At 34.5% G+C, this 12,361-nt stretch overlaps 1 protein-coding gene across 1 annotated transcript; it reads left to right on the forward strand.

Annotated features, from left to right (window-relative positions):
* Window positions 1-1,539: 1,539 nt before the first annotated feature.
* LOC110278523 (uncharacterized) lies at window positions 1,540-4,038 on the forward strand. The gene is made up of 3 exons (XM_021136783.1): window positions 1,540-3,148; window positions 3,410-3,528; window positions 3,919-4,038. Exons 1-3 carry the CDS (start codon window positions 1,540-1,542, stop codon window positions 4,036-4,038), a joined length of 1,848 nt encoding a protein of 615 aa, XP_020992442.1.
* The last annotated feature ends 8,323 nt before the right edge of the window (window positions 4,039-12,361 follow it).

Below are 12,361 nucleotides of genomic sequence, written 5' to 3' on the forward strand. Positions count from 1 at the left end.
CGGTCACTGTTACGGTTCGGGTGATAACAAAAACCGCAATGTTTAAAAACCGAACTTGAACCGACGAACCGGCCGGTTACCGGTCGGTCGAACCGAACCGGGACCCGGCCGGTTTTTTAATATTGCAGTAAAACGGCGCCGTTTTGTGCTGCTGAGGGAACCCAACCCTAATTCCCTTTCTCCTTCACGAGTTCACACTTCACACTTCCAGTCCAGACTTCCTCCTCGTTCCTCCAGCCTCCACTTCCTCCTCGTTCCTCCAGCCTCCACTTTCTCCTCACTATACTCACCACCCAATTGTCAACTCCAGACTCCAGGAGCAGGAGGCCCTCGACGCAGTCACCGCCATCCCACTCACGCCCTCACCGCCATCACACTCACGCCCTCACCGCCGTCGCACTCACGCCCTCAGCCACTTCGCATGTCACCGCTGTCGCACTCTGCCTCTGAGAAAGCAGTAGAGAAGCGTTGAAGCGTTGAAGCGTTGAAGCGTTGTCCTTCAAGCTCTAAGAGAAAGCAACATATTTCCTCATTTCCAGATAATTTTTAATTAGGTTATGAACATGATTTTGTGATGCAATCCCATTCTAATGAAACTGTGCTCTGATGCAATCCGATTCTGATGAAACTGTGCTCTGAAAACTGAAACTGTTATGAGTTTATTTTGTGATTTCATTGATTCTGATGAACTGAACTGATGAACTGAACTCTGATTTTGATTCTGAAACTGTTCTGAATTTATTTTTTGATTTCATTGATTCTGATGAACTGAACTGATGATCTGAACTGATGAACTGAACTCTAATTTTGATTCTGAAACTGTTCTGAATTTATTTTTTGATTTTATTGATTCTGATGAACTGAACTGATGATCTGAACTGATGAACTGAACTCTAATTTTGATTCTGAAACTGTTCTGAATTTATTTTTTGATTTCATTGATTCTGATGAACTGTGCTATGATGAACTGAACTATGAACTGAACTCTGATAACTCTGAGTAAACTGTTATGAATTTATTTTCTGATTTTATTGATTCTGATGAACTGTGCTATGATGAACTGAACTCTGAGTCTCTACTCTCTGAAACTGTTATGAAATAATTTTGGGATTTCATTGATTCTGATGAACTGAACTCTGATGAACTGAATTCTAATTTTGTAAACAAAAAATTTTATTGAACCTGAGATGTTGTACTTGTTTGTAACTTTGTATACTCTGATTTTGGATTTTGGATGATGTTTGTTCATTTATTGTGAAATTGAGAGTTGAGATTATTGGGTTGGATTGCTGGTAATATTTAGGTATGGAAGAAAGTATCAATCAAGACCTACCTAGGAATAATAATGCTGAAAATAATTCTGCTTCGAATGAACGTTTTCCTCCTCCCGCGAGTAACGAAAATCAATCACAAACTTGTAGTGTTAGGGGGAAAACTGATCCTGCTTGGAGATACATTGCTTTACAGAATATAAATGGAAAACCGCATTACTAATGCTTATTTTGTCTGAGTACTTTTGGGGGCGGGGGAATTAATAGAATGAAAAAGCATTTGGCGAAGATAGGTGGAGACATTAAGAAGTGTTCTAAGGTCCCGTATGATGTAGAAAAACAAATGGAAGGCTTATTGAAAGAGATTCAGAAAAGTAAAACTAGTAAAAGGAAAGTAAGTTTCAATGAAGAGGGTACCGATGAGTGTGAGGATGCAATTGATGAAGCAATAGCACAAGAGGAACAACAAACTCCGAGTCAGTTACCAACTAAGGAGGTTGTTGGAGGCGATCCAAAAAAGAAAGCAAAAACCATTATTCTTCCTATGTTTGCACTAAGAACAACTCCGGGCAGTCAACGAAGTCTGAAAAGCATGTTTCATAACAAAGAGGCGCTTCATGAAGTTGATAAGCGAGTGGCTAGATGGCTTTTGGATTGTAGGATTCCCTTCAATGCGGTTATGTCACCTTTTTTTCAAGATATGTTGGATGGTGTAGCTGGCTATGGGCCTGGTTATATAGGTCCTTCTTATGACTCTTTAAGGGTTAACTTATTAGCCGATCTCAAGAGGGAGTGTCAAATGGTTGTTGATAGCTATAGGTCTGCTTGGAAAGAAACTGGATGTACTCTCATGGCTGATGGTTGGACAGATCAAAGGCAAAGAACGTTGATTAATTTTTTGGTTTATTGTTCGAAAGGGTTGTGCTTTGTGAAATCTGTTGATGCCTCAAGTATAGTTAAAAATGCTTCTAGCTTGTGTGACTTGTTTTCAGAGGTGATTGAATGGATTGGACCTGATAATGTTGTTCATGTAGTAACTGATAATGCTGCGAATTATGTTGCTGCTGGTAGGCTTATTAGTAAGAAATTTGAAAATATTCACTGGTCACCTTGTGCTGCTCATTGCTTGAATCTTATTCTAAAAGATATAAGCAGCATGCCACATATTTCTAGCCTTGCAACACGTGCTTCAAAGATTACTGTGTTTGTATATAATCATACGGTGTTCTTGTCCTGGCTAAGACAAAAAGATAATTGGAAGGAGGTTGTTCGTCTAGGTCCAACTCGTTTTGCCACTGTCTTCCTCAGATTAATGAGTATCTTTGAGCGCAAATCGGAATTACAACAATTGGTTGTTGATACACACTTTACCGGACACAAATTAGGAAGGAGTGCTAATGGTAGAGCTGTGAGTGCAATTATCCTAGACAATAAATTTTGGGATGATTGTTTTGCTGTATGCCAAATTGTGAGTCCGTTGATTAAATTGCTGAGGTTTGTGGATGCCGATGATAAACCATCATTGGGAATTGTTTATGAAGGTATGCTGAGGTCAGAAAATGGAATCAAAGAAATGTTCAAGCATAGGAAGAGTGCATATCAACCTTACACAGAGATTATCAACTCAAGATGGGACAAACATTTGAAAAAAAATCTTCACACAGCAGCCTATTTCTTGAATCCTGATTGCTTTTTTTCTGAAAATTATAGAGAATCACCTGATGTCATGCGAGCTTTACTTGATCTTGTTACATTGCATTGCAAGGTTAATAATTTAGATTCAGTTGAGGCAATGAAAGAAATACACTTATATAGAGATCGAAAGGAAAGCTTTGATAGGCCTGAAGCTGTTCCAGCTGCAAAAAAACTTCAACCTGGTAATAATATCTGTTTGATAATAAGCTTTAGTTATTCACTTATTTTATGTTTTGATTTCCTTAATTTTATAATTTTGTATAGCTAATATACTAGGCTTATCATCTATTGTATTTAATTTGTTAGGAATGAAAGAAAAAAAAGAAAGGAAAAGTCGCAATATGATCCAATCGATATTGAAACTATTTAAATTATGTTGATCAGACAATAAATTACAATAGCTTTTATCTTTAATTTATTGATAATGTGTTATATTTTCTTAGATGAGATTGATGCTGATTTAGATCAAGGTGGTGGTGGTGGTAGTACTAGTATATTTTATGCTGCACCACTTGCTTTTTCTGGTCCAAGTAGTGGAAATGAAGGTGATGAAATTAATGAGGCAAATCTGCAGCAAATTATGGAGGATTTTGATGATTGATGACAAACTTGGATCATTTTGATGATGCTATGTTGGATTTGATTGGTTGTCTGAGCACTTTTGAACTTTGAATTTGTATTTGAATGGGATTATAACATTTGGTTTATGTATTAATTTTAATTTGAATGATATTTTAAAGTTTAGATTAGACTATAATTATATTTTCATGTGCTTATTTACATTTTAATTATTATTTTATTATAAAACGGTTTTTACGGTTCAACCACGGTCAAACCGGTTAAACCTATGAACCAGTGAACCAGTGCTTAGAGCGGTTCGATGACCAGTTTGGCTTTCAGAACCTTGCTTATAACTTGAGCTACGGTGCTCCGATTTGCATGCCGTCTGCAGCTAGATAGTATGGATATTGGTTTCGAGGATGTCCCCGATGTCCCCACTGTGGGTTGCGTCAATAAAGAGCATCCCGCTTCTGGAACTCCTGATAGTTCCGAATCCATTGAACACCTATAGCCTGTGAACGGCTCAAAGGTGCAACTACATTTTCTTGAGGAGTCTTAGAACTTTGCCCCTCCATTCACCTAACTGGTTGCCTTTGTCAAGCCTGCTCTTCTCTATGAGCCAACTCCTTCTTTATTCTTTCTTTTTCAAAGATTTCTGTGGCTTCAGCATCAAAAACAGCATTACACCGTGGACACAGAGATACGTCCCAGTCTTTAATCTTTTGTTGTACCAAAAAATCGAGCAAGCCATCTCCTACTTGAGGATACACAGATCGAACCTGTGACTCAAAATCATCGAGAGCCACATCAAAGTCATAGGACATGCCAACCATGTTTACACCAAAACATGGTTCTACAAAATTGGCATCAGCCTCGAAGGGATCAACATCAACCTTCATTTCCTTCTTTCCATCATCGAATTTCAACCATCCTTCCATTATTGCTTCTTGAATTAATTCCCTGAAATGAAGACAACTGTTAGTCAGATGACTAGTTGCTTGGTGAAACTTGCAATAAGGTTTTCCTTTTAAATCTTTCACCGAAAGTAAAGTCCTACCCTCAGGCAAAATTAATTGTTTATCTTTAAGCAACACATTGAAAATATGATCAGATTTTGAAATATCAAAACTATATTTCTTTCCACTTTTTGGTTTTGAATCATTCGACTTTTCATTACTAGGAAGCTTTTTAAGTAAAGAACAGACATATGGAGAGCCCTTCTTAAGTTTGGCCAAATCGACCTCTGTTTCGAAATTGAGCTCCTCCTCTAAGGACTCCATAGTCACATAAGCAAATTTCTCTTTCTGAGAAAATAGTTTACTCTTCGATCTTTTCTCACTCCTATATTTCACTTTCTCCTTTTTCATAAGTTCTGTCTAACGAACCTTTTCAGCCAAATGGGCTAAATCAGGGATATGCACATTAAGTAACTTCTTGCGCATATAAAATTCTAGTCCCATAGTTGCTATTTTCACCACTTCGCTCTCAGCTAATGAAACATAGTATCTACTTCTAGCGTTCTTGAAACGTATCATATAATCATCAACAATTTCACCATCTTCACGTTTCAGAGCCACTAGATCAGTAACTGCCACATTCATTTCCCCTCGATAGAACTGAACGTGAAAAGCAGTTTCCAACTGACTCCATGTCATTATCGAATTTGGTCTAAGATTCAAAAACCAAGTAAATGCATTCTTCATTAAGGAAGAAGGAAAAGTTTTCATTTTCAAATTTTCATCACTAGCTAAATTTCCAATCTCGACCAAATATCGAGCAACATGTTCAGTAGTTGACTCTCCAACTTCCCCAGTAAACTTTGTGATTATTTTTGGATTCTACACCCCCTCTTGGCACTTCAGCCGTTTGAACAACTTGGGGGAAAGCAGACACAAAGTGAGGTCGATTCATAAAACTAACATTCAGACCAACTTGATTAAGTACTTCTTCTACAATTTTGGTGACTTCATAACGTTCACCGCCATGATTAGCACGTAATCTAGCTAGAAATTCATCAGCATTTTGACCATGGAGAACTATATGAGGATTTTCTCTTTTAAAAATATTGCTTTCATTTTGAAATATATTTCCGAATCCTTCATTATTTTCCCTGGCATTATGCCTTTCACCTTCCTCATAATCTATGATTCAAGTAACACATTCGACTTGTCTAGCAAGTCGTTCGAATTTCGATTCGTGATTAGCCGTCATAGGATTTAGAATTGTAGTCATTTGTTAAGTCAACAAATTGACTAAGTCATGATGACTTTCCTCTACTTGTTATCGATATACTGCCATTGAATTAGCAGCATTTGAAGTAGAGCCCACATTATAATCACGAGAATACTCAAAATATTGTTGTGGGTTTTGAGAATTATTCCCTCCATTTACACTCCCAAATCTAATGGGAGGAACAAAACTACCCACTGGTGGGGTATACCCGGAAGGAAGGCCATAAGAAGGCCAATCAGCAGTTAATGGAGGCTGGAATGGTGGCAAAGTACCACGTGGACAAATATTACATCCAACATTTCTAGTTTGAATAGTTGTAAATGCTATACTTACACTTCCAATTGCACCTTCCGAACGTGAAGTCATGTCCGCTTGTTGCACAATTACTGGTAAGTTATCATTGGTGGGTGAACCACCATTCACATTTGACAATTCATCCGCCATGTGAATGATCTTTTCACTTCTCAATCGCATACACCAAATGACAGTAAAATGCTTATTTGACACACTTCAATTTTTAAAACTGTCCCACCGGGCGTGCCAATTTATTTTGTCGATTTTTAGCAAATCAATGGTAGTTCGATATCTAATGGTCTGCGAGCGAAACCTACTCCTCTTTGCAAGTACCAGTTTTCTAAAAGTGCATCAAAGTGTGTTCGATTAGATGGCTATCGAGATAAAAAATAAATTAAAATTTGTAAAATAATAAAGACATAAAAAAATAAGGTTTTCGAAAAGAAAATGTACTGAAATCGAAAAATTATGTTAAAGCTTAAAGAAAGCAATAAAGTGCCTTCGACTGGGTCAAAGGGCTTTAGCATAAAATTTAAAGGTGCAGAAATATAAATTGGACAAGGAAAATTAAAGAAATGCTTAAAAGATAAATTTACTTGAAAAATAAAGTTTACAAGAAGATAAATTGGAAAGATAAAAATATGGAAGGAACCCTATAGAAAAGAAACTCGATCGCAAACTCAGGAATTCGCAGAGGATATGAGTGTGCTTGAGTGTTTTCTGAGTTAAAGTTCCAACTATTATTTCCTAAAATTTTCTAATATTTATAATCTACCTCTGTAACTGTCAATTAATTACAAGATGCAATCTTAAATGCACACTCATTGGTAACCGTTCCCTCCCTTTAGCTGACGAATGCTTTACTCATAAATTCCCCACTTGGTAAATGCTTTCAACTTCTCCAGTTAAGTAACCGCTCGATCTGATTTTTAAAATAACCCATTCGATTACCTCTTTCGAACACTTGACCGATTAAGCCTGTTCGATCCAATAGAGTGTTTCGAAATCGAATCCACATCGAGTACCTCCAATCAATGCTTGCACGTGTATCTTTTCGAAAAATGCTCATATCTTCGACCTCTTTACTACTTTGAACCAACTTACCTTAATCAAATATATTTTTCGATCAACAATATATTTTTTATACACTTTCTATTTTTATATTAAAAATGATCGATAAGTAATTAATTAAAAAAGATAAAAAGATTATTTCTTATGCCATTAAAATATATAAAACGGGTGTACAAAAGATAGTACAATTATCATTTTTTTTAAATATAATTATTCTAGGCCTATAAAATCACTTACCAAATCAATTATTCGTATAAAATATATATAAAAATATAAAATATAAATTAAAAATAAATTAAATAATATATATTTATATATAAATACATGATAACTAATTTTTTGTGTGTATGTAAAATAATTTTCAAAAAAACGTTATATTACATCAATAGAAGAAGCTATTTTTTAATTTATTATTGAAATAATTATCTAAATATATTTTTTGTATTGTCGTATATCAAAACAAAATTCAGAATTACATTATAAACTTTTTATTGGAATATATGCATATCTAAAAACAATTATATGATAAAATAGTCACAGTTAGCGAACTTGTTTTTCCCTTTTCGAGTTATATATTAATCGCAAGTGAAACTGTGAAAGGCAAGTGCTACTTGCTAGCAACACTTCGTTATTAGTTGTTACACACAATAAACAATACTAAGGCCTGATTTAATAAAGATTTTTTGAGAGGTGTAATTATTTTATTTTCTGTGTTGGTAAGTAAAGAAAATTATAGACTTGTGTTTGCCGTTTTTAAGAAGATACTAGTATTTTTAAAATATTAATTTTTTAAAATTAATTTCTTCTTTTAAAAATTAAAAAATCTAGTGTAACTTTATATATTAATAAATATTTATATTTATTTTTATATTTATATTTATTATAGTCTTTTTAAATTTTAAAAATTATTTTATTAAATATTATTATTATTACTTGTATTTATTAAAAAATATTTTTAATTTAATTTACTAAATATAAATATTACAATTCTTAAAAAGTTAACTTTTAAAAAACTTATTTTCACTATAAAAAAATGTTAAATACTGTTGAATTTAACGTCGCACGTTAACATTAAATTTATTGACGAACATGACAATAAATTCGTCAGTTCAAATCATTTCTGATAGATTTACGTTTTTTTACGAATTCATGCTGCTTTATTCACGAGTATATCTCATTTTCTAAATTGAAGTCGCACATCCTAACTCCTATTTTTTGAAACACACATGCTCTCTCTAACCTCCTCCTTTCTCTCCACCCCCCCTCTCTCTCTCTTCCCCAAACCACCTCTAGTAGCTCCATCTGCCAATGCCAGCCACTACCACTAGCCTCCAAAAATTACATGGACTAGGCTGGGACTCCTTGCGTCGCATGGTTTGTTATGTCTCCATCGCTTTTTCACTACCTCTGTTGTTGTCATTGCTGCTCGCTGGAGCTTCTCCTTCTTCTCTCCAAGTAGGTTGTCTTCTTTCCTCTTTTTTTATATCCTATTTTCCATTCGCAATTTTTTAAAAAAAAATCCTAAATGCAGCTCTACAGGTTGGTCATCGCCACTGCCATTGCGTTATCTGTGCTGTCACTATCACACTGGAAAAAACTTTTGCACCATCACTGTTTCTAGGAACTCACTAATTAGTTTAATGCAGTTAAACCCTAAGGTTATTTTGAATATTTGACTTTAACTTCGAGATTTACATAGAATTTGACTCTAAATTTGTTAAAGAGAATGTAGCAGTTGAACATGTATTATGTTGAACTCTATTTTTATAAATTTAGTTTGATTATCATTATTAACGTTGAAGAAGTTTAAAAAAGGACATCTTGGGATATTGATAAATCATGATATATATTTTTTATTTGGGTTTGGGGAATTAAGCAATGCTACTTGTAAAATATAAATATCCAAAGGACTTTAGTTCTTTAATTTGATAAACGAGATTTGAGTTTTGGATATATTATTGTATTTTTTAATTTGATTTTATTTTTATGAAATTTGGTGAAATTAATATGTCAAAAAATTTTCCAAATTGTAGGTGACATAAATTAGTAAAAGTGTACAAAATTTAAGTGTTCTTTTCTTAAGAATCTTACTTATATAATTGGGACTTAGAATGTAGGTCGTTGACCTATTGAAGATAAAGTAATTTAAAGAGTTTATGTACTTAGTTAAAGGGCACTAATTGACAATTAGTTTATACCCATACTTAATAAAAGTTTAAACCTATGATTTAAGGTTCAAAATATTTTTATTGATTTGAAAAGAATGGATTTCGTCTGATTTAAAGTGTGGTTTGAGTCTTAGGATAAATCTAAGCATCATTTGGGTCGATTTGAGAAAGTTAAGAAGAGAAGGACATATTTAGTTATCTAACAATAAAGTATGAGATTAAATTGAGTTGTCTTTGAAAGATATATGAATCCAATTATGAATTCAAGAGTAAATGAACACGGCATGTGATTTTTGGCATGATGTGGACCACCAATATTATTATTGAAAGTAAATGAGTCAAAATATGATTTTAAAAAAAATGTGTCAATATGTGATTTGAATTGTGATGTGTTTGTTAAATTAGATTATGATATAATTATATTGTTTTAAGTAGACATGATGACAGGCAAATGTGCTTCAGACTGGCTTCGTGGTCGTGGTAGAGGGAGGGTAACTATGACATTCTTGGGACTTCTCCCTCATCACCCTCTACCTTCGCAACTCCTAGGACATCATAGACACTGGGTGCATAGAATCAGCCCTTTATCATGGTCCCTAACTTTGATTAGGTGGTCCTACTGCATCATCTCTGCCTCCACTAGGAAGCCGTCCTACTACTTTACCAGAGTGGACTTCTTCATCTCCTCCACCCATTTAGCATTCCTCTATTTCGACAACGCTACCTCCAATGACAGGCACGATAGTGTCAGAATCCTCACATGATTCTTAGCCAAATCCTCCAAAACCGTCGTTGGTCATTAGGATGACGATTTGGCCTGATGATTTGACCGCATGAGTACTATTTTAATTAGTTTCAAATAAAATTTAATTTTAAGTCCTTAAACCAAATTTGTATTTACAAATCTTAATTTCTCTGTTGATAAGTTTGCACCGGATAATAATGCATGTACATAGGAGCATACAAATGTGATTAAGATAATGTACGACCACATTTGGCCGAACTATAAGAAGATCGTTGCTGTAACCAGAGAATGATGATTTCATAAGTGGGCATTAAAATTTCTACAAATTCAAAATTTAGTTAGTTTATATTATTATTTTCGTTTAATTATGTATTTCATTTCGATTAACTAGTGCTAAATATTTTCTTGTACAAGAGAAATTTACATGAAAAAAGACTTATAATACCATGATCAAGAAGATCTTTGACCATCACATGGCTCGACGGTTTCAACAAATGCTTGAGAAAATATGTGAGAAGCGCGACTACCTTACTCAATGGCTCCACATGGACATTAAGAAGACCCTCTACATATATTGGCGGAAGACTGATGAGAAATTTAGACATTGCCAAGCCACAAATAGGGCCAACAGGGCATCGTCCGATTCATCAAAATATACTCGTAGGTCAGTGACTTTAATGAAGACAACAGCTAGCCTGGTATGTAACTTTTTTTATTTTGTTATAGTCAGTTTGTCTTTGACATATAATGTAATTATTACTTGATTTAACCTTTTATTTTAATATGTGTACTCTAAGTCGATGAATCGTGATGCAACGATGGCAGAGACCTTCAAGTATACCCACATATATTCATTTTTAATTAATTGTGGTCCTAATCACTTTTGCATATGATGTGATACGCAGGAATCCTACACGAACAGTATACCCATATGTATTCATTTTCAATTAACTATTATCCTAATCACTTTTGTATATAATGTGATACGCAGGAATTTTACACGCATATATTACGCTGTGACCCAACAATCTCAGCAGAGTGGGGAGGATGACAACAACTCATCTGCTTTAGTAGTCGATCCTTATCTGGTGTGGTTTGAGATTGCATCTGAGCCGTATAAGAATCGCGTTTATGCGATAGGGTTGTTCTTCGCAGCAACCTCTGCACCTCCACATTGAGGGCTTCGTCCGCCTCTGCCACTAGCCCTACCAATTCCAAGCATACTGGCGATTTGTAGGAGCAGGATCAGAATCTCACCCAGAGTCTTCACGACCAAACTCAACAACTACATCTGTATGAGAAGAGGTATAGAGTGATCCTCACATGCATGGCAGTGAGAGATACTCGCGATGCAGAGACAGTCCCTGAGGCTGGAGCTCAGGTAGGAGCTGGAGCATATTCAGTAGATGCAATGCCAGATGGTGGTGTACCAGAAGCAGATGTACGCTGGTGGCAACGACGCTGTTGAAGGGGGCTTCTTATCTTCCACACAAGAGTCAGGACAAGCACCGACACCACTGTCTAGACCGCCGTCTCAGTAGAACTAGGGAGATGACAACGATGACTATTAGGACTTGTAGTGATTAGCGTTTTGGTTTGCTTTATTTGACTATATCTTATTTATTTGACTTTTTATTCTGTACCTACACTTGATATTTCACATTTTATATAGTTTACTATTTTCAGTAAAATCATATTTAATTTTCATTAATTAGAATTTAACTATCAATTGTTGACTATCAAGTTATAGCAAATTCAAGAAAAATTACAAAAAATAATTGAAGTTGCCATCAGATTTACTAAAAGAAAAATCTAACAGTAAATCGATGCAAAATCATATAGTATGACACCAAAGTTATCAGCGGATCATTTTTACTAGTAATCAACTATATTTTTTGTCCACCCACTTCACAAAATCTACCAGAAATCTGTGGTAATTATTATTGGATTATGATGGTAATTAATTACCGACGAAGATCGTATTGTTAAATTATTTTCAATGATAAATTTGATAGATGAATTATTTTCGTAATTCTACCAATAAATTTAACGGTTTTTGACAATTATTTTTATAGTATTTAATAAACTACTCTCATCAAATAAAAACTTTATCAAACCTTAACACCTTACCGTGCACAATATTGGAGGTTTTTCTTTATTTTGTTTTCTGAAAAAAAAAAACAAGTTCATTAATTAAATCCATGGAAACATTTAAGACAAAGCCATTAATTAATACAATTACCTGACATAAATATGCAGCAATAATGATTTATATACATATTATTTTGGTGATTATATTTAGGAGATAACTATTTATTCGATAT

The sequence above is a fragment of the Arachis duranensis genome, chromosome 3 (assembly GCF_000817695.3).
Source record: "Arachis duranensis cultivar V14167 chromosome 3, aradu.V14167.gnm2.J7QH, whole genome shotgun sequence".
NCBI classification, from domain to species: Eukaryota; Viridiplantae; Streptophyta; class Magnoliopsida; order Fabales; family Fabaceae; genus Arachis; species Arachis duranensis.

Excerpts from the sequence above, each read along its gene's own strand:
- LOC110278523 (XM_021136783.1), top strand. The coding sequence starts at position 1,540 with ATGAAAAAGCATTTGGCGAAGATAGGTGGAGACATTAAGAAGTGTTCT. Across the intron at positions 3,149-3,409 it reads TGCAAAAAAACTTCAACCTG|ATGAGATTGATGCTGATTTA; the intron begins GTAATAATATCT and ends ATATTTTCTTAG. Across the intron at positions 3,529-3,918 it reads AAGGTGATGAAATTAATGAG|CTAGATAGTATGGATATTGG; the intron begins GCAAATCTGCAG and ends TGCCGTCTGCAG.